This window comes from Lycium ferocissimum, chromosome 10, assembly GCF_029784015.1.
Source record: "Lycium ferocissimum isolate CSIRO_LF1 chromosome 10, AGI_CSIRO_Lferr_CH_V1, whole genome shotgun sequence".
In the NCBI taxonomy this organism is placed as follows: domain Eukaryota; kingdom Viridiplantae; phylum Streptophyta; class Magnoliopsida; order Solanales; family Solanaceae; genus Lycium; species Lycium ferocissimum.
This window is the reverse complement of record NC_081351.1, coordinates 15,772,495-15,799,444: the sequence shown is the minus strand read 5'-3', so window position 1 is coordinate 15,799,444 and position 26,950 is coordinate 15,772,495. Positions and strand designations below refer to the sequence as shown.

General features: G+C 34.5%; 1 protein-coding gene across 2 annotated transcripts; it reads left to right on the top strand.

Moving 5' to 3' along the window:
* The first annotated feature begins 9,585 nt into the window (after positions 1-9,585).
* LOC132032600 (uncharacterized) lies at positions 9,586-20,155 on the top strand. Of its 2 annotated transcripts, none has more exons than XM_059422244.1 (5): positions 9,586-9,706; positions 9,906-10,911; positions 11,222-11,272; positions 11,412-11,484; positions 19,529-20,155. In XM_059422244.1, exons 2-5 carry the CDS (start codon positions 9,995-9,997, stop codon positions 19,697-19,699), a joined length of 1,212 nt encoding a protein of 403 aa, XP_059278227.1. In that variant the 5' UTR covers positions 9,586-9,706; positions 9,906-9,994; the 3' UTR covers positions 19,700-20,155. The 2 variants fall into 2 exon arrangements, with proteins under 2 accessions (XP_059278227.1, XP_059278226.1); XM_059422243.1 differs by having other exon boundaries at positions 9,603-10,911; positions 19,529-19,731; positions 19,819-20,155.
* The last annotated feature ends 6,795 nt before the right edge of the window (positions 20,156-26,950 follow it).

The window sequence follows — 26,950 nt, the reverse complement described above, 5'->3', positions numbered from 1 at the left end:
GCAGTAGTGCGTATTTTGAATCATGGTTTTGAAAAAGCAAGCAATCCAGAAGTTAAAGTCTCACTTGCCTCAAAGTCGGTGAAATTACCTCTATTCTAGCACTAGTCAATCTCCTCTTGAATGAAACTCAATCACCTCAATTCATGCAAAGTATTGAACAACGTATTAAATTAGGCTAGGTGGTCCATATACTCAATTTTGGGAAAAGTTAAAGTTAAAGTCAAAGTCAATCCTCGGTCAACCAGACAAAATTCCTAAATAAATTACATGAACGAGTTGCTCATACGCTTGTGAATCCAATCCTATACTTTTGTGTTCCCTCAGCATAAGTGAAATATATGTTTAAATCACAAATGCAGTATTTTTGGATTTTTACGAATCTCTTAATTAGAATTCCTATCTCAACTACTAGAGTGGCCAAGGACATTATAAAACCTTTTATGAAATCCTTACACGATTGTTGAGTTACGGTGAAATTGATCTTGATGATCAGTAAACACTATATGAAGTACCACCTTCCTCGAAGTAATGTTTCTGCTATCATAAAGACGTGATGACCTATCAAGCAGATGTTGAAGAACCAAGCCTCTTAACAGGTCTTCGATCAGAGGCTGCAAAAAATGTTCATATGCAAGTAGAACTATTTGGCAAATACTTATGGCAACCTAGCTTTATGAGATAGTGAAGATCTCTTAGCTAAAAAAAAATCGTGTTAGATAAGGTCTTAAATTAGGGGAAGAATTGCATCGAAGAAATAGTGTATTTAGAGGAGTTGCTTAAGGAAACCATGTCCTATTAGGATTGTTTTCCTTAACCGAATTTTTCTAGGTTTGTGAGCAAAAATTAAAGAGTAATTTCGGTCCAACATATATATTAAACACAATATTGCCAACAATCATACTGATGCTATTGCAAGCAATCATTGAGATTCATTCACTGCAAATAGCCATTACTACAAGAAGGTGTTCTCAAGGAATCGAGTTGTTGAACTAAAGAACCTGGTTGGATGATGATCCTGTCTAGTTCTTTGGTTGTAGTATTTTGATTGTCAAGACCCAACTCGCGGGTTGAGCGGGCACCCACACTAAGCCTCCGAGTGGGAGAACCCTTCCCTTTACTTAACCATTTTGAATTATCATATGCGGAAATTAAGTAATGAAAGCAGCAGTCTCAATATCATAAATAAATACTAAGAGCGGAAATACAAACAACACCCCAAAGATCTGGTCAAGACATAGTACAAGAGCCACTGACAAAACTACATAAGTCTGAATTGATAAAATACGTAAGTGTCTGAAATACTGTCTCGAAAATAAAAAGACAGCTATCATGAGAGAAGAGTTTTTCGAGCCGCGGATCTGGAACATGGCTTGCCCTGGAAGCTCGGACATGAAGCCTCAGGAATCACCCACAAGGTGCTGACGTGGATCCTACGATGAACTCTGCACTCAGAAAAGAGTACAACAAAGTAGTATAATTACAAACACTATGTACTGGTAGGTATCATAGGCTGACAACAATTAGTTCACACATATGAAGAAAGAAATCAACAAGTAGACATATATGCCGTCAAGTACAGTCACTAAGCATACTCACGCAAAACCCACAGTATTAGGAACCACAATAGATCTCAGTAATCTCAAGTCATAGCCTAGGTGGAAGCCTCTAGTTCTCAAATCCATCAAGTTACTAAGTATGTATTAATCAAGCATATAACAACTCAAATCAATCATCAACTAAGGAATCAAAGCAGAAACGTATTATGCAATGATATAAATGCAGTAAATAGAATTAATAATATGAGTGGATGTAATAAGAATGCACGTATGATGCAATGCAATGCACTGACCAACTACCTCATTTAGTACATGTCACGCCCCAACTAGGGGAATCGTGCGGGCACCTCCTATTTCCCACCTCGGAAGGCAAACACTTTTCCAAATCATTCATTCAACCATAATAAATTAATCAAGGCAAACAAGTATAAGCCTCAAAAATATATAATAATAAGGATAGTGAATAAGTGCAGAAATAATACAACAATCCCAAGGAATCTGGTCTAAGGCCGTACAAGAGCCACTACTACAAATACTACAAGTCAGAATATGAATACATGTCTGATAATGTAATACTGTCTTAGAATATCAAAATAACACAAGTAACTAAGAAGAGGCATTTGGGCAGCAAATCCATCCCATGCTCACCCTGGAATACTCGTCAGAAGGCCTCGGGACTCAGTCACGGGGCGCAGAAATCGATCCGATCACAAACTCTGCACTTAGAAAGAATGCATCAAGGTAGAATCAATACAACAACACGTACTGAGTAGGCATCATAGGCCTACAACAGTTAGAAAATCATAAATATAAGAAAGAGACTGAAAAGGTAGGCATGCTCACAATCAGATAAAACTCAACACAATCTAATTACTGAATCCAGTACCAAACCACCAAGATATGTAAATCATCTCAAGTCTATTATAATTCCGATCCATATCTCAAGAACTACTATCAAGTACACATATCACCAAGAATCAAGCAACAAGTCCTAAACAATGCCAACAATAAATATGAGATGAATGCAATGCATATGCAATGATACACACACGCTTCAGGCGGAATATCTCATCGCCTCAACGACCGCCCGGGGGACCGCTAAGTCCATGTACCTGCTGCGGAACGCACAGCCCGATCCAATAGTCAGTGTTGCGGAACGTGCAACCCGATCTCAGTCAGTGTTGCTTTACGTGCAACCCGATCCCAGTTAGTATGCTGTGCGCAACCCGATCCCAATATATGTATGAATGAGTGAATGCATGATAACAATGCCAACAAGAATATATAATCAATGGTGCCACACATGGACATAAATCTCACTCACAGTAACAATATCATAATGCTTACTTCCTTTCCAACAACCTCATTCATGATAAATATGCATTCCGACACACAAGTAACCACTAAGCATCAACTCTCTAGAATCAATCACGTGGCGGCGAGCCAACACTCACAATAAGCAACAACACTATAGAACACAATAAGGCAACAAGCCATAAATCACAACAATACCAACCTAAGTCTTCCATCCCACTATCATATCTGAAGGTTTACCTGCTTTCTCCAAAGAATCACTAACTACACATATAATCCGCTAGCCGAAGTCTAACCAAAAGGTAAGCCGTAACCTACCTGGAAAGCCAAACAAGAGCCTCGAACCGTCACACCTTGGCCTTGCCTTTCCGTAACTCTTTCATGTACTCAAAGTCTATTCATAATTGAATTCTATATTAAAAACCATGAATAATGACACCCATATTGCTATACTTCTAGCTAGCTCAAATTCTAACCCAAGAAAATTGGGGAAAGGACCCATATGGGTAAAACGGAAAATTGAAAGATGGAACATGCAATTCAAGCTCTAGGTGATAAAACCCACTAATCATTTGCTAAGACAACTCAAGATTAAGACTAATTCGGATTTAAAGCAAAACCCCCAAATTTGGGTATGAACCCTAATTTTTCAATCCTCAAATTAAACATTAATAATGGAAGAAATAAGCTTAACAACAAGGAATTCATCAAACTCTATGGTTATTCTAGTCAATTTCACCATCAATTTCTATTTTAGAAGTCTAAACCCTTTTTAAGAATTTTAACACAAGACTCATCTTCTCTATCTTGATTCTAGTGATTCTAGGCATGAAATGGGAATCTAGGAAGGGAAATGACAAAGGCTAGGGTCATAGATCTTACCTCCAAGAAGAATTAGTCCACAAGTAGCTCTATTCCCCCCCAAAGAGTGCTTAGAAAAGTGATGAGAAGAAGTGATAGGGTTTAAGGGTCTTAACTTGAGAGAAATAATTTTGCCCTACTACGACTGCAGTGGTCATGGAGCTGCTGCTTCGCACGTGCTACGGCGCATAGATGGCTCTCCATGGCGGCCTTCACCAAAATCAGCATGTCGCTATAGCGACAAGAAACCCGCTACGATAGCTAGTCACCAAAACTCCCCAGTCCGCTATAGCCGTTTCCCAAGCGCTATAGCGTGACCGCTACGGTGGTTATAGTACCACTGCTATGACGCCTACGCCAAAACCAGAAATTTCTGGTTTAGACCACTCTTATCCTGAAATTAGACTATCACCCGAGGCCCCACAGATACCAAACAAACATGCAAATATACACAAAAATGAGCACCGAACTCACCCGTGGCCTCAAATTTCCCAACGGAGGTCTATTTGACCAAGTCAACCCCCAATGGCTTAAAGTCAAGTTCCCAACCCAAGTTTCAAAATGCTCCCAATTGCATTGGGAATCGAACCGAACACACTACCAAGTCATAGATGACTGTTTGGACCTCTCAGAATCGACGGAATTCCAAAAAGGGTCCATTTACTCAGAAGTCAACTTTGGGTCAAATGAATTCCACTTTGAGGCTCCAACCTCCAAAAGTCACTCTAAAACCTACCCGATGACCTAGGGAAAGGTCAATAGGGGTAAAATGGTCATTAGCACTATAACGACCAATCGGGTCGTTACAGTACACATATGCTACAGACGGAAAGTCTCCGCGTCTCGATATGCATGACCCATGAGGGACCTGCGAAGTCCATGCACCTGTCACTCCGCACACAGCCCAGAGATGACTTCCACAATATTAGCCACTCCGCACAAAGCCCAGAGGTGACTTTCATAATACTAGCCACTTCGCACACAGCCCAGAGGTGGCTTTTATTTTCTACTTTCTTATCATACTTCCATAATCTTTTTTCATCACTTTTTTCCTTTAGAACCACATTACATAACCATGAGAAATGCAGGATGGAATGCATGCATGAATGTCGAATTCAACAATAATCATGGGGGTAAATAACCATAACAACATTCGTAAATCAACTGCCAATACAAACTTATCCCCAAATCTTTGCATTGCCACGTCCGCTACAATTTCCGCCGGACCACATAAGTAACATTAAATAATGTATGCATGAGATGCCATATGAAATACGCATGTAGCAAACACCACAATAAGAAGCCTCGAATGTTTCACTTTTTCACTTATCATTATTAATATCAAGTCACAGTTCAAACCAATGTATCATATGAAATGAAAATGTATGCCGTGCATGACAACCTCATTGACCGTAAATCATAATCAGGATCTCACCCATGTTTTATCATAAGTATACAGTACCATCTCACTATTAATCTTATTATCCTCCCTTTTTAGATGATAAGTGAATAACAAGGGAGAGATGCATGCAACACATATCACAACATAGCAATTAGGGTGACTCGGCCAACATATCGTATATGATGACAAGCCCAATCAAGATAACAAGGCACAAGCCCACATAGTCAACAATAATACCAACCTAAAAGTATCCATCCCCACTTTATACCTGAAGACCTAACATGCTTTCCCAGTCAATAACTAACTCCTACATATGCTTCACTAATTAGAGTCTAAACAAAAGGTAAATCGTAACCTACCTCGATGCCGAGCTGGTGCTACGAACCGTCAAACGTGAGCCTTGCCTTTCTGAAGAACTTCTGAATAATCAAAGTCTAGTCAACATCGTAATCTAAGTTATAACATGAGACTAACGATACCCATATTTCTATAAACTTGTTCGAATCAAAAATCAAACTTTAAAAGAGGAAATTGGACCCACAAGGGCAAAACGGGAATCTCAAGATTGGAAATGCTAACCCAACGTTCTAGAAGTTTAATACTCCCCAATTTCTAATTAGGCTCAATTAGTCATCAAAATCATTATCAGATCAAAAACCCTCAATTTAGGACAAACTCTAACATTCCATAATCAATTCCTTACTCCAAAATAGAGATTCAAGCTTATTATCCACTAATTCATAAGATTCCATGTTTAGACTAGCAAGATTTATCAAATAAAATCATTTCCACTGCTTAAAACTCAAACATCAACTATTGGGCTTTTAAACTCATCTTCCCCAACTACTTCCATTAGTTTGACTATAGATTCAAGCTTAGAAGGCAAGTAAACATAAAACAAGGTAAGAGAAACTTACTCAAAGATATCTGGTTTTCACTAAGCTCCACCCAAAAATCCTGACATCCATCCGAGACCTCCCGGATACAAACTGGATATGCAACCACATGTAAAAACATGCTACGAACCCAACCGTGCCCTCAAAATTCTCAACGGAGGTCTATTTGACCGGGTTAACCCTCAAACGGCCAATATCAAGTTTCCAACCAATGGTAAAAAAATGCTCCTGCATGCCTCGGGAACCGAATTGAATATCCCACCAAGTCATAATCGACCCTCCGGTCCTCACGGAATCGACGAAATTCTGAAAAAGGTCCGTTTACCCAAAAGTCAACTATTAGTCACACCTTTTTCACTTTAAAGCTCTAATTTCCTCAAATCACGCTAATACTCGCCCAATGACCTCGGGGAACCGTGTCGCCCATCCCCGCAGGTCCAAATCACACTAATGGGGCTCGGGGAAAGGCCAACGGGGGAAAATGGGTCAAAAGTGCCAGAACGACCAAACGGGTCGTTACATTGATCTATTATTCTTAAGTTGTAGCCTTTTTTCTTTGAGTAACATTTGTGTAGGTAAATAATTCTGAGAGTTTGTTTTGTTTTCTAGGCTAGAGTTTATAGTTTTGAAAGTGTGTAGTTACAATCATAGTTGAAGGTAGATGTTGAGGTACTAGAGTTAGTCCCTTTGGTTATTGAGTTATAACCTGAAACTTCTCCTGTTGTTTAGTGAACTTTTGAGACAAATCCTACACGTTAGTGATTTTTACTCCCTTAGATCAAGGAGATTTTCCACGTAAAATCGTGTGTGTCTTTAGTTTTGCATTATTAGTGTGATTGTGTTACTTGATACTGTTGATCAACAAGTTGAAAATCAGACATACACAATTCACCCCCTTCTAGTGTATAGGTGAACTCTAAAATAACAGATAAAAAGTTACAAATGAAGAAATTATATATTAGGGAACTAGCTGGAAAAGAATAAGATTCAGCTTTTAAGCAAGAGAGACAACACAGACCAGCAATGGCTTCCATTTCTGAGATCACTCCTTAAATATAAATCTCAAGTACAACAATTTAAACTTTTGAAGGATAACTCTACTACTTGCTTGAATAGAGAATGATAGTACACTAAAGTTGTAGAAATAGTTAATTAATTGGACAAGTCATTAGAGAAAACAGTTACAGTTGGTTTGCAGGGAGGGTGGGAAGCACATGCTCCATGCTTCTGAATAGTAAAAGAGGAAATCAGAGGAGGAAGGGAATGTCTTCTGCTATTCTTATTGGGTTTAGTGTTTTGAGAAAATGCCATCATGTATTCCAAAACCCACCCTTTTCTGTCATTCATTTCTTTATAATTGCACACTTAATCATAACTACTGTAGTGACTAGTAATTTGAGCCTTTCTTTGCACGCATATGTAGTGTATATACTACTCCCTCCGTCCCATAATAAGTGTCATCTTAACCAAAATCACGCATATTAAAAAATTAAAAATGCAATGTGAAGTTTATTAAATTATTCTCATATAATAAAAATAAATTACTTTTTCCTCTTGATTAGAGCATGCACAAGTAGTAAAAGTTGCACTAATTTTTAATAGACGTATCAAAATCTTAAATGACAACCAAAAGGAGTAGTACCTTTAAAGCAATTATTGGATAGAAAGATTATGTAGACTATGTATATTGCTGAGTTTTTATTTGTAGACAAGAAGAAAAGTCCAGGGACCGTTGGTTATGAATTTGGTATCATTTTATTTTTCATTTGGTCACATTTTTATTTTCACTAAAAGTAGAATAGGGATAATTCTATACTACATGAAATGTGGGCTAACAATTTAATGATTAGCTCTACCTAGTTTAAACAAGTAAAATGACAAAATTATTCTTTTGTCAAAATGCTCAGAAGGTTAAGATTAAAGTTGAAAATAAAAATAAAAATTCTGCTAAGTCTAGTCAAGTCTACCCAATTAAGACCAAATGCATCTTTTAGATTATGCACGGTATATTCCGTTTTTTTTTTTTTCCTGGATGTCTCGCTTCTTTTTTAATGAAGCGAATAAATCATAAGTACTAAATACTGTAATACAAAAAGAAGCCTGCAAAAAAAATTAGTAGTAGTTGCATTTGTGTGTGTATTTTTTGTCCTGTTCAAATTTCTAAACTAGATTAAAGGTTACAAAGTAGTACTTTGTTATCTAAAAGAAAACTTCATCAATAATCTGTTTACACGGAATGGAAAATTAATTAGCAAAATTAGATTTCTAATCAAACATGAATTGAGTGCAAAAAAGGAATTGCGAATTCCAAGCAAGGCTTGGATGCCCAAAAGACATTGAATAAAAGCTAAAAGGAACCTTTATGTGATATCTGGAGAAAAAGATAAACTTTTGTGATAATTTGGGGCTGACATTTCTCTCCCCCCCCCCCCTCCCTCAACACCCTCGCACCCCCTCCCCCTCCCCGCCCCCACCGCACACCACATGCAGGCTAATGCATTTTTTTGTACGGGTGGAACATGTATTTTTGTTCATTAATTAAGTCAAAAAATCACTAGTGGTAGACCTTAAAAAATGCATGAAAGACGGGTAGAAACATTGCTTAACTTTTTGATACATTGATGCTGAATGAATTTTCCCGTTATCAAGTCATTGAAAATAATACAATTAACAGCTCATATAATAAGTAGAATTAGTTAAATAAGGGAAGCAACCTGATAATATAAGTTAAATTTTACTAATAGCATATATACTGCAAATATTTGTTTTATTTTATTAGGTATATCCTAATTTATGTGCAACACTTTTTTTAAGTTTGTCCCCAAAAGAATTTCACCTTTTTATATTCAGAAACACGTTTACTTTTAGAATTATCAATTTAATTACTTGATGAGATGATTTATAATCACACAAATGTCTAAGACTAGTTTTAGATTTCAAAGTTCAAAAGTGTTCTTTTCTTTTATAAATTACATGCTCAATCAAATGGTGCCACATAAATTAAAACAAATGTAGTATAAGTCTTACTCCTTCTGTTCCACTTTATGTGGCATTTTTCGGATTTCGAGGTTCAAACAAGTTTTTCTTTGACATAATTTTTTCATATATTTTTTAACTTTTCGAATGGTCAACTATTATGACTTATACTCCCTCCGTTTTAATTTATGAGAACCTATTTGACTGGGCACGGAGTTTAAGAAAGAAGAGAAGACTATTGAACTTGTGGTGTTAAATGAGTCACATATATTTTGTGTGGCTATAATCATTGGATAAAGGTAAATTGTTTCCAAATATAGAAAGGAGTCTTTTTTTTTGCATGGACTAATAAGGAAATATGTTCACATAAATTGAAACGCAGGGCGTAGTACTTTTTAAGTAGTTTTCAAATATGTAAATTTTATTTCAAGTAACTTGAAGATTTTATTCCCGATTTCACTATCAAAATTAAATTGTTTGACTCTCAAATTCTGAATTGTGTCACACAAACGGCAATATTTATAAGTTATGCTATTTCATACACATAGAGATGTGCAAGAAGAATATAAAATAGGAAAAATACTGTGCCTACAAGTGATTGACCACCATCTACTTTTACCCCTAGGGAAAAATAAAAAGAAACTCATCCCTTACAAGCCAGCTTCCAAACAAAGAGAATTAATGGAAATTGAGATTCGCAGGTATTATTCTCCTTCTTGTCCGTTGATGTTTTGTCGAGGATAAAAGCAGCACATATATATTATTATTTATAAGAAATTCAGGCAGTTTTTTCTTCTTCTAGTCTATGGATATCTCCATCTCCATAATTATTCCAAGAAACCATGTTTTTTCTTCCCAAAACAACTAAATTAGATCTCTCCTTTTTTTTCCAATTTGTAGAGTTGAAGAATATCAAGATTAAGATTATTGAGTTCCCATATATCCATGGCTTATGAAGGTTTTGGTAATTACTTTGGGGGGCTTTCAATATGACCATGATTAATCCTTCTCAAAACCTTTCTAAACAGAATCTTCAAAGCAGTGTTTATGTTTATGGTTTTGGTGATTACAAGAGTTATAGTCTTATGAACGAATTCGCGCAAGGGGGATATGAACGTTATAGCAGATTACAAGATTGTTTAGGATCTGATCTAGCACTGATTGGAGTACCTCATCAAAATTCTTCAATGGCTGAAGATGAGTCAAGAACCGGAAGTATTAATGAAACCGGCTCGAGTTCGAAGGATAACATTCATGATACTAACAACAACAACAACATTCGAGAAAAGGCTAAAGATAAGGTCGAGGAGGAGGAGGATCAGGAAAAAGGATGGCTTCAGTTGAGTATTGGTGGGCATACGTATTTGCCCACCAATAACAAGCCAGAAGGAAATCCAAGAAGATCAGGCGGATTAGTGGAACTTGATCTATTACCAGCAGATGGCATGATTGGTCCTAGTTCTGAACAAGGAACTAGTACTAATGTATGTACTGTTGCTAATTTTCCAGCAGTACATACATTTCCTCATCATCATAATATACATGAATTTCGAGCACCACCACCACCTCGAACACCACAGCTTATGACTACTCCTAGTACGACGTCATCTTTGTTTTTGCAACATCCTGGGGGAGGAACTAGTTCAACAATGTTCCAACAACAATATCAGCAAGAGATTATTAACTGGGGTTTTAGACCTATGCAGCCAATCCAACATAATTTCAATCTGTCTCTAGTGTCAGCAGGCTCACATTTTGGTTCTGGACTAGGAATTCCAGCAGCAAGCTCACATTTCGGTCCTGGACTAGGAGTTCCAGGACCAAGTTCTATAGATTTCAGGGTCATTCATCCGCCTCGAAGACCACATTCCGGGTTATGGTTTTCACTACAACCATCCTCAAACCAGTAAGTGCAGAACAAAAAACAATTTGATTCTTTTGCTTTTCCTCCCTATAAGAAAAACTGGAAGTAGCTACGAATTTCGCTGCTAATCCGTCGTTAAATTGCTCGTAACTAACAGAATTTTTCGATAATCCGTCTTTAATCCATCATTAGATAGAATTAGCAATGACTTTTGCGGTTTAGCTACAAAATTTGTTAGTCACTAATTCCTACTATTTTCTTAGTAGTGTATTTTTCCTGCTTATTTGTTCTCTGACATTTAACTTCGAAATATGCCTGACTTATTGTTTGTGTACGTTGCCTTATGTTGCAGAACAAAAGAACCCTTTTTGCAGCAGATATCCAAGAGCTACCTTAGAATCAAGTAAGTCATATACTTTGAAGTTTTCCTCTCTTCTTATTTGTTTCTTTTTTTGAAATTCATATTTCTTTCAATATTTGCTTTCATTTTGACTTACTTTTTTTCTTTTTTTCTTTTTCTGGTCATTTCATAATTGTTCAAGAGATGGGAGGATGACAATACGATTAGTCTTGAAGTATTTGGTCAATAAGCTCCAATTGGAAAATGAATCAGAGGTATGTAAAAACCACCATTGCTAAATATTTTTATATTCTCTTGTTTGAAATTCTCCTTATGGGTTTTGAATAAATGTTCCATACTTGCCTGGAAAACCGTTAACTCTAGGACTCCAAGAAGAATTAAGATTAATATGTTTGGACCAGTAAATCCATAACATGTTAATTACAATGGTTGGTGGGGGGAAAACATGAAAGAAACAGCAGAACTAATTAATGGTTTTATTAAGGATAATATTTATGGATTGAAAGAACTTCATAATTAGGTGGGAAGTATATTTCTAGGTAGCCATCTTCATTAATTCTTCTCTTTTTGTATTATTAGCTCTTTGCTTGTTCTACGTTTACTCAAAAAAACTATTGTGGGTTTTGTCTACTTATATGGAAAAGCACATCTAAAACTATAGCTCCATGCTTATTATTCTATTGCTTAGTGGTTTTAGAGTATGACCAAAGTAAGAAATCCAAGGAGAAAACTACATGCTACCTTATCAGCCCCAAAATCACTCAAATATATATTCTTTATAGGAATAAGCCTTTGCACATTGCTTTAATTTGATGACTTTCATGGTTCGCTTCGTCCTATTTACTACAAAGAAAGTAACACTCCAATCTTTCTGGAACCACTTCATTGTTGCTAACATATCTACCTTTTTCCTAGAACATCTTTGAGAACTTAGTCCAATTGGAAATCTAAGTAGACGAATAGAAACTCATATAGGCAGATTTAGGTTCAATTGTGTCGATTAAAAGTATGCTTTCTCAAAAAACTTAAGCTTTGAAAGCTTAGCTTAAGCTTTTAGAGAGATGGTGTGACTTACACGTAGTATTAGACGGAAATAAAAAAAAGTACGGGTGTAAATCTCACTGCCTCTCAAAAAGTAAAAACAAAAATGTCACGTGTTTGGTCCATGAAAAAGAACCATGCCCACACTTGATGGGCGTGTCGGGTCATAATATAATTAAGTAATCAAACTATAATCTCTCTAAGAGCTACAAATTTTAAATGAGATGATCACACACTTCAACAAACTGAACCTATTGCTTTTGATTCAGATTGTATGTATATGTACGAAAAACAATTAAAATATATACATATAATAATATCATACTTATTGAAACTGACTCTAACTCCTTAATCTTGGATTTACGATATAATCAAGTATTAGCAAATGAAGCCGTTATTTAACAGATATATCAATTCTTCAATTAGAAACAAGCAGGGATGTATATATGGCGTTAATTTAGTATGTTTGTTGTGAAAGCACAGAATTAGTTGCTTCCTTTGTTATAGAGATTTTGAGTCGTAAGTTTAGAGAAAAGCGAATAGAAAATACTCTTGAGGTAGGGGGAAAAATCTCTTCAATCTAATCTATGGATTCAATTACATTTCACAAAAAAAAAAAAGGCAATTGCGTGATATTTTAACCAATTTGTTTTTTCTCTAAGTGAAATCATAGTTTAATTTTCTGCACTGACATTCCATGACTCGTTAACTGTTGAAAAACGAAAAAGTCTCATAACGGTGGTTAATGAAATTGGTGGTCTCTTTATATGGACTTGGATAATCGTCCCCTCATGAGTTAGCTTTTGAGATTGAGTTAGTCCCAAGATCCATTTCTTAACGCTTACATTTCTTTACTCGTCCATGGCTGGCTCCTTAACTTTATGTTTTTTCCATTTTAATGCGGTATACTCGAATGGAATATATCTGCCTAGCACATTACAGTTCTATTTAGATGAAACCTTTTTTTCGTCATTGTACCAAACAAGTCGATCGCGTAAAGTTTCCAAAAGTCTGGTAAATGGAAACCCCTTCTTTTTCTTATGAAGAAAACAATAAAGTTATATTTTTGAAAGAAAAAAAATAACTTAGCTATTAGTGAGAAATTTTGTTTTGGCTTCAAGTGTACATTAGATATTATTTATATGCATTCTTTCCCTCATCATAATGATCGAAAATGGTTTTAAAATAAATTTTAAAAAACATAAATAAGGTTCTCTTTTTGTTTACTGCGTGTGCTTAATGATCTAGAAAATATTGGAAATTATTTTCAAGTAAAGAGGAGCCAAGGATGGCCATATTTGTATTTCTATTTGTGTTATATATGGTGTTATAGATGCATATGATTTTTTGCTTATTTTTTGTAATGTTTTTATTAGTTAGGTAGCCAAAATGGGGAATGAAAGGAAGTTATATTTACTTCTTATTGTCTTAACATCCCAACATCTTCTCCTTATTAACCCATAGACATAACAAGGGATGGAGTCAGGTATAGCCAAGGGGTTCATCCGAACCCTCTTCGGTGAAAAATTCGCTGTTTATACATGATTAAAATTATTTTTTAAGTATATTTAGTAGATGTTGAACCCCATTTGACTTTCTCGTGTGTTCACTTCTACATATTTTGAACACCCTCAGTAAAAATTCTAGTTCCGCCACTAGACATAACCACAAAAAAATTAATTAATAACATAAATAGGAAATCAATTTATTATGGAAAAGTATGTTACTTGCATGCATGTAGACAAAAGAAACCGTCGCTCATTTACTTGTTTCCTCTTGAACTTTTTATTTTATTTGATGTTAGAATCGTTAAGATTCATTCCATATTAATGATTGATAACAATATCCGAAAACAACCAGCTATGCTTGAGTATCGAGATACATATACATCAAAATGTTTATTAAATAATTAGCTGCAATTCTCTTTCTAAGTTCCTTAGGATAAATTATTTTTTCCTCAACTACCTCAAAATCAAATAACTTGTATTAGGGTTTTATCAAAAACACATACTAAAGAAACACGACTTTGTATAGATTAATGTTAGGATGTATGACATATAACATTCTATTCCCGAAACATTCCATATTATTTTTTAGGATTCATTATATGTATCTACGAAGGTCAACCCTTGTACCCCGACTAATACCAAGCCGTGTGGATTTATTATTCTATCCTTGCACTACACAATAACATATTTATCCTGAAAAGAAGTGCTAGTACAAATAGAGTTTACGTTATCAGGTTATCTATTTGATATTTATATATATACAGGTTTTCTTAAAATGTGAAATTTGTAACTTTGAAAATAAGACATATTATCTGCTTACGATACATAACGTAAACTCAAGTATACCTTTCTTTAGCTCAAATAAAGAACCTATATGCATCAACAACAATCTCTATCTAAAACGATAAACTCAACGAAAATAATATTCTAAGTTATTGACCTAACATTAATTAATAAGAAACGAGGCATTTCTACTTCTACGTGTTACTCGCTGCATATATTTATTTGTAATCATCAAATTATGTAGCAGTGGCGTGCTTCGTAGAATGTAGCTTTTACTTGTTTAATAGTTGCTTCTTAATATTCACGAATGGCTACATATATCATTGCCGTCTTAATGTTATTATTTGGCCTTTATTCTTGTATGTCCTACCTAAGTTGACCTGAGGTTTGGTTATCATGTCTATGTTACTCAAACTTCAAAAATCCCGACCCTCTACACGTCATGGCAACTAAGTGACCAATTATTAAAGTTTTTAAGTGGTAGGGAATAGGATATCAATGATAGTTCATATTTTCGTTCTTTACTTTGCAATTTGCATATATAATTCTCTCTCCCCCTTTAAATTTGCATGCCCTAATCATTGGAATTTGAAGTGTGTGTCTATCTCATCTAAAAGTTTAAGTTGTTATAGAATGTCACTAATGTGCTGGGATTCTTTTTAAAAAGTCAAGCACGTGAAAATTCTTTTTGATTAAGAATGTGGTGGTGAGACTTGAACCGAAAGACATTTGCTGACTTTGATACCATGTTGAAGTGTGTACCCATCTCATCTAAAAGTTTAAACTATTCGAAAGCACATTTTAATTTACTTAATTCTATTCTCAACACGACCATATGACCATATCATGAATTGAACCTACTAAAACTCACATAAACAGATCTTTTTATACTCAATTTTAGACAGGGAAGAATTGTAGGGTTTAAGATTTTCACTTAGAAAGACAGACTCCCAAAAAGCTTACTAACATAGGAATGAGACAACATTATATTTTTGCTTTGGATTAGTGTTTCTTTTCATACTAGCTGCCCTATATATATATATATTTTTTTTTTTGTGTGTGTGTATTTATGTAATCATGTGAGTAGGGCTGTTCACAGTTTTGGTTAAAACCAAAACCAAACCAAAAATTTAACCAAACCGAATAAAAAAACCGACATTTGGTTTGGTTTGGTTTTAAATTTGAAAAACCGATAATATTTGGTTTGGTTATGGTTATAGTAAAAAATAACCGAATAAATAACCGAACCAAACCGATAATTATATACATAAAATTTATAATTATTTATATGTATAATATTAACTTTTCATAAATAATTAAAGATATTTTATACCTTTTAATTATTAATTTAATTTTGGTCTACTTATTTTTAAGGCCCACGTCTTAAAAGAATATGTCAAATCCAACAATCCAAAGCCAACTCTAATAAGTCGTAAGCATAAGGGTAAAAAGTAAAAATCCTACTATCTCTTTTCATTTTACATTGCCATTACGGCATATGTCTTTCACACGATATACGACAAAGTTCGCCCTTGTGGGCCGTGAGGAAAAAAAGCTTCGCTAAGAAATTTGAAGAATGTAGAGAGAGAATATTTGAATTGTCACGGCTAGTCATAAATTGAAAAACCGAACCAAACAGAACCAAACCGACAATAACCAAACCGGTGGTTATTATTTTACTTGGTTTGGTTATGGTTTTAGACATTTAAAAACCGACTAAATTGGTTTGGTTATGGTTTTAACCAATAACCGACCCAAACCGAACCATGAACACCCCTACATGTGAGTATTTAATTTGTATATCTCGCAATCATTAGCCACAAGGTACGCGAGAAACATATAGATATTAAGGATAACAATCTTAAGCAATGATCAATATATGAGAAAGCAAAATATAGCCTTCAAAATCAAGACTAGGTTACTTTTCTTTCCCTTTTTCTACGGTCTATTTTGAGCTTAATAATGATTTTTGTTGAGCGCAAAAATGGAATAGTGCATTGACTTTTAAGAAGGGAAAGAGAAAGTGAACATGCTCAATGTTTGGGCGGTTTTGGACGGGGGTAATGTTGAAATGTAATTAGATAAATAGAAGTATGATTTTTCAAACAATTTGAAGTTTTAGATAGCATAGTCACTACGATATAGTATTTCGAGTAGGTAGAAATCTTAGATTCAAATTAAGTATGACAACTCACTTATTATGTAATTCATGCGCACTTAGCCCATGAAAAATTGAGCCTGCCATATCATATTGTTGAGACATAACATAACTAAGGAGCCGTTTGGCCATGAGCATTCTTCACTTTTTTCGAAAAAATATTTTACCTTATTTGAAAATCAACATTTGGTCATAAAAATTCCAAATACAACTTAAAGTTGTATTTGAAATTTGAAAAACAACTAAAATCTTATTTTCACCTTTTTTTCACTTTCAATACATTCAAACAACCAAATATTCTTTGCAAAACTATAATCAAACACGACTCATCTTCAACTCCTCAAAATTCCAAATAAAATGAAAAATATTTGATTTTCAGGGGCAAACGCCTACTAAGTATTTAAAAGTGCATTCTCTTTAACATCTTAAGCTTAAAATTAGATGGTCTGATACTGATCAACATATGATATCATAGCAGATAGAGATTCAGAGTTTGAGTCTTACGTTACCTAAAAGCAAAATACAATGAAATATATTCTCTATAACCTAATTTTGCATGCCCTTAAAGTTATCATCATGACTCTATATGTGACAATGAGTTTCGTCATGCTTTCGTTTGTTTCAACTCGACTCTCCCATGGCGGATTGTAGGACCCAATTCCCTCTTATTTTTTCATGGATTAATATTTTAACCCTTTCTTTTCTTCCTCTCTTTTTCCTCGTAAGTGCTGCACTTTGATAGAATCAAAAAGAAACTTTTGGTCCATTTAAAAAAAGAAACCCTAAAGAAAATAGTAAAATAAAAGAAAGAACACGTCGGAGGAAAGCAATGCATGAGCTATTAGTCAATACAAGAATCATTACGAATGGTTCAAAAGAGACAAAATAAGAAGTGACTAGTTAAATAATTTATAGTCGACAGATTAAGACAAGGAATAAGTAAGAGTATCAATTAATAGATATTTAGTTCCGTTTAATCAGGATGGATAAAATCTAAAACATAATGAAACCAAGTCCTATTACGCTTAAATTTTAAAAGTGGGAGAGAGATACCTCATGATTCATGAAGGAATATTGACCTTCATTTCACATTTTTATATTCTTTTTTTATTTTTTATTTCTATGTTTATTCTCTTTTGAAGAAGACATAAATAAAAGCAACGTGAATGAGACGTGCATGAATATAGGACAATAAAGCTAAGTGATATGTACAAGTCATGTAGAACTTCTTTATTCTCTATTCTTTTTGTAGAATTAGGTATTTGATTTTGATAACTACAAATAAAAAAAAGTTTAAGTAATATACATCGTTAGGACAAAAAAATTACACCATCTCGTTATCTTTATTTGTTGTAGCAATTATACTCCTATATCTTATTTTCAAGATTTCAAATATCGTATTTTTGAGTATCTATATATGCCCTTTTAATGACCTAATTTTGTAAATAGTGCTTAGACTGACTTTGTATAAATCTTAAACTCAATAAATTATGAAAAAGTATAAAGATAAAGGTTGATCCTTTGTCGTACTATCATCAGGTTATCTTTACTTGTTACAGCAGATTATATTTTCTTTATCAGATTTCAATATCATATTTTAAGCAGACTTATCCATACATATTCTTTGAATGATCTGATTATCTAAAATTGTTTAGACGGACCTTTTATAAAACTTAAACTCAATAAATGATGGAAAAGTATAAAGATAAAGGTTGATCCTTTGCCGTACTATCATCAGTTTATCTTTACTTGTTGTAACAAATTATATTTTTCTTTATCAAATTTTAAATATCACATTTTAAAAAAGATTTATCCATACATATTCTTTAAATGATCTGATTATATAAAATTGTTTAGACGGACTTTTTATAAAACTTAAACTCAATAAATTATGGAAAAGTATAAAGATAAAGGCTGATTCCTTGCCGTACTATTTGGACTCGTCGCCTTCTCTTACTTTTTTTTTTTTTTTTGTTCTCCCTCAAATATTTATCTGTCAATTCTAAAGATAAATTTTTATCTCTCAATTAATAAGATATGGGAAATCTTTACATCATAATCAGGGAGTAACATATTTATTTATAATTTGATGAAGTCTAAGGTGTAATCATTCTGGATTAGGAGCAAAGTCTAAGTGGACCTCTAATATGATTAAAGTTGGTTGTAGTTTTCAACAATGGGATTGGTGGGTTGCCCAGCTCGACCCATTTGGTCTGTTCTCATTTGCTTTATTTTTACTTTTATTTATAAGTTGCATGTTGATTTCACACGTGTATAGCTGATGGTATAAAAGAGATTAGTAGCATGTTAATTATCTGATTTAACTTTCAGAATATTATAATTCCATCAATTATGAGCAATTTTAATTATTTTTTAGATAACCTGACAGTGTAAAAGTAGTTCATATTCTTTGAAGTTAAACTTGTTGCAACAATGGGTGAGGAAAGGAAGGCCCAACTACGTGTCCCAAATAGTTGATTACACAGTTGTATACTCTAATTGTGAATCATAATTACTACAACAACAACATACCCAGTATAATCTCACAAAGTGGGGTCTGGAGAGGATAGAGTGTACGCAGACCTTACTCCTACCTTGGGAGGTAAAGAGGTTGTTTCCAATAGACCCCTGACTCAAGAAAAGCAATTCAAAGCAGTGAATCATAATTACTATTGTTTGATTAAACCATGACCAAGAATCAATCAATTTGTGTATTCTATGTTATTTAGTTTACTTGCATGTTTTTTTGGCACTTGTATTTATGGTTGTTTAATTTCACTGATGGAAATTTGACTCTTGTTACTTCAGATAGAGATAACATGTAGAGGCCAACAGCTACAACCATTCTTGACATTGCAACATGTAAGAGATCATATATGGAGTACCAATGCTGCTGACAATATCCTCACTTTGCTTCCTTCAGAAACTTCTAATCATGTCATGGTTCTACATTATGGTAGAAGTGCCGCTCAAAATTAACTGACAGAAATATCTCGACTTTTCTAGAACAGGTCCGAGTCAATAGCAATGATTTGAAGCACTTTTTTAAACTATTTCAGAAACTCAAGGACTTTATCGTACGGATATGCAAAATACAGGATTTCCAGTTCTAACAAGAAAAGGAAGGAAATGTGAAAGCCCAACAGGACTCCTATTGGCTATTACAAAACAAGCTCTACATATTTAATGTTAGACAAAAGTTGACTGATGCTTTGTTTAGGGATGAGAGTCACTCCTTCTTTTCCGAGTTTGCCTGCATTCTTTGGACAAACAGGGCACTCCCCTTTCTCGAGGAAGCCGACGACGAGAATTTATAATCGTCAAGAAAGGGTGCTAAATTATTTAATTTTTTTTTCATGGTATTATTGTTAAACTATTGTTACTCCCTCCACTTTCTTTTCCTTCCTTACTCACCTTATTGATTGCTTTTGGCTAGTCTTGTTAATTATCTCTATCACCAACAAAGAGTAGTTTTTTTTTCCTTCTTTCTTTTGGAAATTGTATTTCCTCTATTTGGGGAGGGGGTGAGGTCAATTTTCTTCTCTAATTAGATGAAGAAAATAAAATAAAATAATTTCAATATGTTTTTACCCCAAAACCATGTGTATTATAGAGTTTTGGCTGACAGCTTAACCAGATTGTATTACTTAAAACATAAGAGTATGGAGTTAACATGTTTTTTCCCCTTGCGAATTGGTTGTCTCGATTTACTTTAGAGATAAGGGTAAAAAAACTCACCTCAACTATCACTTTAGTTAGCAAAACAAATCTCAACTTATATATGATGGTGTGTGTACTACACTCTCTTTTAAAAAAAAAAAAATCGTGCCACGTGGCACTCCACATGGATAAATAATTCCACCTTGGCAGAACTAAGTGTTAGGTTAAAAGTTAATTTCACGTGAATAATTTGCCCACATTTGCAAAAGACATTTTTCCTCATTTTGACAAGAAAATATGACCACCGAAGAAGATGAAGGGAAACAAAATGAAGGAGAAAATCTGATTAGCTCTTACAGAAGAAGAAAATGAAGAACAAAGCTGATAATTAAGAAGAAATAAATGAGAAAATCTGCACAAGAGAAGAAGAAATGAAGAAAAATGGTTGAGAAATGATGAAGAAGAAGGGGGAGAGCTTAGGGTTTTAAAGAATTAATTAAAAAAAATTAAAAAAAAAAAACAAAAATAATAATGAGTCAGCTCATATATAGATGTTACATATGCCAAATGGACGCAATCTTTTGAGAAAATTATGTTTCAAGCGCATTTTGGTGTTTGAAGTCAAACATTTAGTCTAGTCAGCGTTCATGTATGTTTTACGAACTATCTGGTGATAATTTAAGTAGGAAAGTCTCACTTCGGATAGTTAAGGTATGAAACACAAAAATAAAAAAGTGATAGTTGAGGTGTATTTTTGACCGTTACCTCTTTACTTTATCGTATATAGTGTTCCTCAATTTGTACTTTATCTTATTTTCATGTTGTTGCATGGAGATTTTTTATTCAGAAAGGGCATTTAATTCGTGGCAATTAGATGTGCCCCAGAAACATACTGGGAAACTTTACTCCAGTCTACTTTTTCCAATCAAAAGTAATCTTCGATCAGGCCTGAAGTCAGGTCACTACTAGAAATAGTGGTTTTGTACCACCGACATTCAGTAGGAAATTTATGCAATAAAACATGATTTTCTCACTTTATTCCCACCGAATTATCTCACTAAGAAAAAGCATGGTGGGAAACAGATTCTCATTAAAATGCTGGGGAACTTCCTAATTTTTCCTTGTGAAAACACTACTATTTAGGTTTTTCCCACCGACATTCAGCGGGAAATAGGAAATAGCCGCTGAACATTTTTCAGTAGAAAATTCAGTGAAAAAATAGTAATTTTTTAATGGTGGGTAAGATCCCTACCGTGTGTATTAATAATCAATAACAAACTACATTTACGAGAGGTATGTAATGTCTATCCTCTTAAAAAGATCGAGATTGGACATTGCTCAACTCTGTACAAAGTATTGCTTTGGCCACGCCTTTGCACACTAAAATACGTAAAGGTACACATATTTTACTAGGAAGTTACTTATGAGATACCCTCATTTACACCTTTTAGTATACAAAAATAGGTACACAAATACACATAAAACCATCAGCATATAGAAGCTCACGATACTTTTTAGTCCTAATTCTGAAATTAGGAATCCTCCAGTAATCAATGTTTTAAAGTACCTTCACTTGTCTAGGCAACTTATCAAAGATCTGATAGGTAATTTGATTAAGTGCAAGATGACTCAAGGATGGAAGCTTATCAGCTACCTAATTAGATTATCTAAAATAGCGTTGAATAGTTCAAATTGGCGCAGCTAAAGTGTCTTTAAATATTCCTGATCACAGGTACGTACCAACTGCCAAGGATCAATTTGAAAGACGTTCCTCATCTCATTCCATGAGCTAGTAACATAAAGTTAATTTGTTTCCAATTCGAACAGTTTCTAGATCGATTTGACAAATCTAGCTCCAGCAGACTCTCTTCTTCTTTTTTTCTTGTATGGAAATGATTTTTACACTATTTTGGTGGAATGAATGGTGATTATGATTTTTTGTAGTGGTGGTTCGAAGTTGAAAATGAATGTATGTTCGGTATCTCTCATTGTATATCTGGTGTATGATTACTGCAGTGATATGCACATGACACGTACATATAACGATATACAAGTATGTATATTATTATGATAGGTGCATGCCATGTATACGTCTTGAATATTTTGTGTATAATGTATATCATTGTGTTTCATGCGTAAATCAACTGTATATATTGACACAAATAACATTCAAAACTCACTAGAAGAGAAATGGAGAAAAGATGATTTTCTACTCAACTTGACTTAATTCAAATGGCTAGATTACATGACTATTTATAGGTGAATTCATCCATGTATCTAGCCTAGCATACATGTATCACTATTAATAATTTTACACTTCATCACATCAGTACATGAATAAGAACTCACTAGACTAATCTAGAATTTTCCACCAATTTATGTATCTCCTAATACATTAATCTACTAGTTCATGAACTAAATTAAATATAATGTGAACAAATTAAATAATGTGAACAAGTTTATTTTTTCAACACCCCCCCCCTAAACTTGATTCACTACTCCAAGAGGCATACGCAGCTTTTGAAAAATATCAATCTTCAACGGCTTGGTGAAAATGTCCGCAACTTGGTCTTGAGATTTCACAAACTCAAGCTCTACCTCCTTCTTCGATATGCAATCTCTACTGAAATGATACTTAGTATCAATATGTTTGCTCCTTTCATGAAACACCGGGTTGTTGGCCAACGCAATTGCCGATTTGTTATCGACACAAATCTTAGTTCCATCTTCTTGTGGTTGGTGAAGTTATTCCAACAAGCTTCTTAGCCAAATTGCATGACAAACACAAGAAGAAGCTGCTACATACTCTGCTTCACATGTTGACAAAGTCACAATTGGTTGCTTCTTGGAATTCCATGTAAATGCGAAATTTCCGAAATAGAAAACAAATCCGGTAGTACTTTTCGGTCATTAACATCACCAACCAATCACTATCACAATAGCCAACAAGCTTGAAGTCTTTGGAAGGTGAATAAAAAATTCCATAATCAAGTGTACCTTTGATGTACCAGAGTATTCTTTTGGCTGCTTTTAAATGAGAAGTTGTTGGAGTTTCCATACAACGACTGACAAGTCCAATACCAAAAAGAATATCGGGTCTCATACAAGTTAAATACCTTAAGCTTCCAGCAAGACTCTTGAAATATGTGGGATTGATATTTTCTCCATCTTCACGCCTTGCAATTCTCTATCTCAAATTTCTTGAGAATCTCCTTTTTGTGTTCTCCTTGAGAAATAAAAATGCCATCCTTCTTTTTCTCCACTTTAATGCCAAGATAGTATGACATTAGGCCAATGTCCGTCATCTCAAATTCTCTTGTCGTTGATTTCTTGAATTCTTCAAACATCTTTGGATTATTTCCTGTCAAGATCAAATCATCCACATACAAACAAACAAGTCCATCTTCATTAATTTTTACATAAAGTGCATGCTGATGTGGACACTTTGAAAAACCATTTGCTTGGAAGTATTTGTCAATTCTACAATTCCAAGACCATGGATCTTGTTTCAAGGATAAAGAGCCTTCTTCTATTTCAACACTTTATCTTCATTTCCTTCAACCTTATAGCCCAAAGGTTGATCAATGTATACTTCTTCCTCCAAACTCCCATTCAAGAAAGTCGACTTCACATCCATTTGATGGATTTTCCATTGGTTCTGAGCTGCCAAAGAAATGATCAGCGGATTGTCTCCAAACGAGCAACTGGTGCAAACACCTCATCATAATCAATACCAGCCTTTTGCTTGTACCCCTTTGCTACCGATCTTGCTTTGCACCTCTATACTTTTCCTTTGGAATTTTTCTTTAGTTTGTAAATCCATTCGACTCCAATGATGCCTTTTCCTTTTGGAAGTTTTGCCAACTCCCAAGTGTCATTCTTCTTGATTGCCCCGATTTCTTCATCCATCACATCTCTCTATTTTGGATTACATCTTCAATATTTTCTTTGTCTACATAAATAAATTGAGATAAATCACTTAAATTTTTTGTTACTTCTTCCGTTGCGTCATACAAGTCTTTGGACTTCTAGACTTTCGAGGTATAGACTTTTGATTCCCCAACTTTTAAACTTGCGAGTCGAGGTGTTATAGATGGTGTAGTAAATTTTATTTGGTATATGTTCAAATACTAAAAGAGTAATGGATTTCCATTCCCAAGGATTAATTAACATCTCTGCTATGAACCTTAGATATAACTTATAACCTTTAGATCTTTGGATTAACGAAACATACCTCTCATTTTTTTCATCAAGCTATCTCTTCTCATTAATGTCATAAGCAATGCTTCCAAACACTCGCAAGTGAGCAACTTTTGGTTTGAAACCACTCCAAGCCTCTTGTGGTGTTTTTCCATGAACACTTTTGGTGTGATGCCGATTTGATAAATACACCGCATGTTATATCCCGTATTTTTGTACATTGGAATATTTTTAAGCTAATCCAGATAAGTTTAAGGACAAGATTATTTTGAGATATGAGATAGAGACTTTTAATCCACGATTTTAATTAGTGATGACTAAGGTAGCTATAGCCTAAGTTGATGACTAATTCATCTCATTCATCTTCCACAATTGAAAATTTGAGAGAGAGAGGTTCAAGCCATGGCGGCTCGGCGGCCATGGGCAGCTAGATCAAGCTCACAAATCTTGATACCAAAATTAATTTTCTAAGGTGTTCCATGCAATTGAAAGATCATAGTAACGTGAATTAGTCATTGGGGCAGACAAGAATACTTGCCATTTTAATCCACAAATTTCGGCAACATTAAGGAGTTAAGCTTGTTAAGGTAAGATTTAATTCTCTCCTACATGTTTTAGAGGTAGTTTGGACTTTGTATAATTTGGTAGATGTAAATTGGATACAAATAATTGTGTATGTTGATGTTGAGGTGTTGTTTGGGCCGTGTAGGGGAAATTTGCTCTAATAAAAAATGGTGGATTAATTTTAATTAGTGTTGTAGTTGTTGTTGTCATGGATTATATGATGAAAGTGAAGGAAATTGATGGTTAAAGTTGAAGTTGTATTTATTTTGTGGGGCATTTTAAGAACTTGTTGAATAAGTGATGTTGTTGTCGTGTACGAATAATTGATGTTGTTGTCGTGTGTTTGCTGATATGATTCCCGAATTTGGATAAAGAAGTATGAGAAAACGTATAAGTGGTTTTTTGCTTGGTATGTTCTTAGGTGTTCGTAGGATTATCGGGCATTGTTATGTTAATTAGGGGCTGTTTTGGGGCGTCTTGTTATTCTATTTGAATTGGAGGATTAAGTATAATTAAGACCTTGCATCGTGTTGTTATAATGGTTGGGCTGTTATAAGGTCGTTTCGATGAAATGTTATGACTATAGATTATTAAGAATAACTTGAATACGTCGTAATCGTTAGGTTAACTATTAGTGAATGTTGTGGTGTGTGGGCTGATCGGAATGTTATGCGGGCATTCGAGTATCCTTGAATCTTGTCTTGGTTAGTCTTGATATAGTACTTAAACGTATGGTTATGGATGTTGATTTGGTTGTTTTATAGTTGGCTTGAATATATAAAATACCGCCTAATTTTCTAAAAATGAGCTACTAACGTTGGAATACGTTTTGAACCTTCCCGTAGCTTAACCATAGTTCTTAACGTCTTAATATAGGTTGAGACACTTCGGGCAGCGTATACGTATTGTGTCACGGATAAGCGTTAAAGGTATGTGAAGCTATCCTTTCTTTCTTTTGGCATGATTTATATGAAACGAACAACGACGAATGTATAAGCTCCTATTCTTATAGACACTAGGATGGCTAATGTCCTTGACTTCCACAAGCTATTTCATGTTATCTTGATACGTGTCTATGATTCCGGAGGTTCTATTTGATATAATCTATCGTGATATTCAAAGAACACTTGTCATGACTGTCGTCTTTGATACTCGAGTGTTAGTTCATTTTACATATTCCATTAAGTCTCAGATGATGATTTAGTTTGCATATGGTTGCTCACTACTCTGCTCGTGCATGTTGTCATTATATCTTTCACCGAGTCCCCCGGGGGGTATGTATTCGTGCACGGTTTCAACTGCATTGTTCACCGAGTCCCTCATTGAGAGGCGGGTATATATATATATATATATATATATATATATATATATATATATATATATATATATATATATATATATATATATATATGATGATATGATGATGTGATGATGGCACCGGAGTCCGTGATGGGCCGGCATGGTATACGTGTATACGACTTATTCACCGACCATAATGGGCGGATATGGTATATGATATAGCTATGCATGATTTTATTTCATAAGGCACATGTACGATGATTTCTTGATTATCATACTTGTCTCTAGGAATCTCTACTTCGATTATGATCTTTCTTAATATATTTCATGTTTTATATACTCGGTACGTATCTCGTGCTTGACCCCGCTCTTCGGAAATTTGCGTTTCATGCCGCAGGTACGGATACTCGATTTGGTGATCCTCCCGGCTTAGGACTTCTACTCGGCTATCTTGGAGTGCTCCATTGTTCGAGCCTAGACTTTTGGTACGGATCTTTTGATGTATAT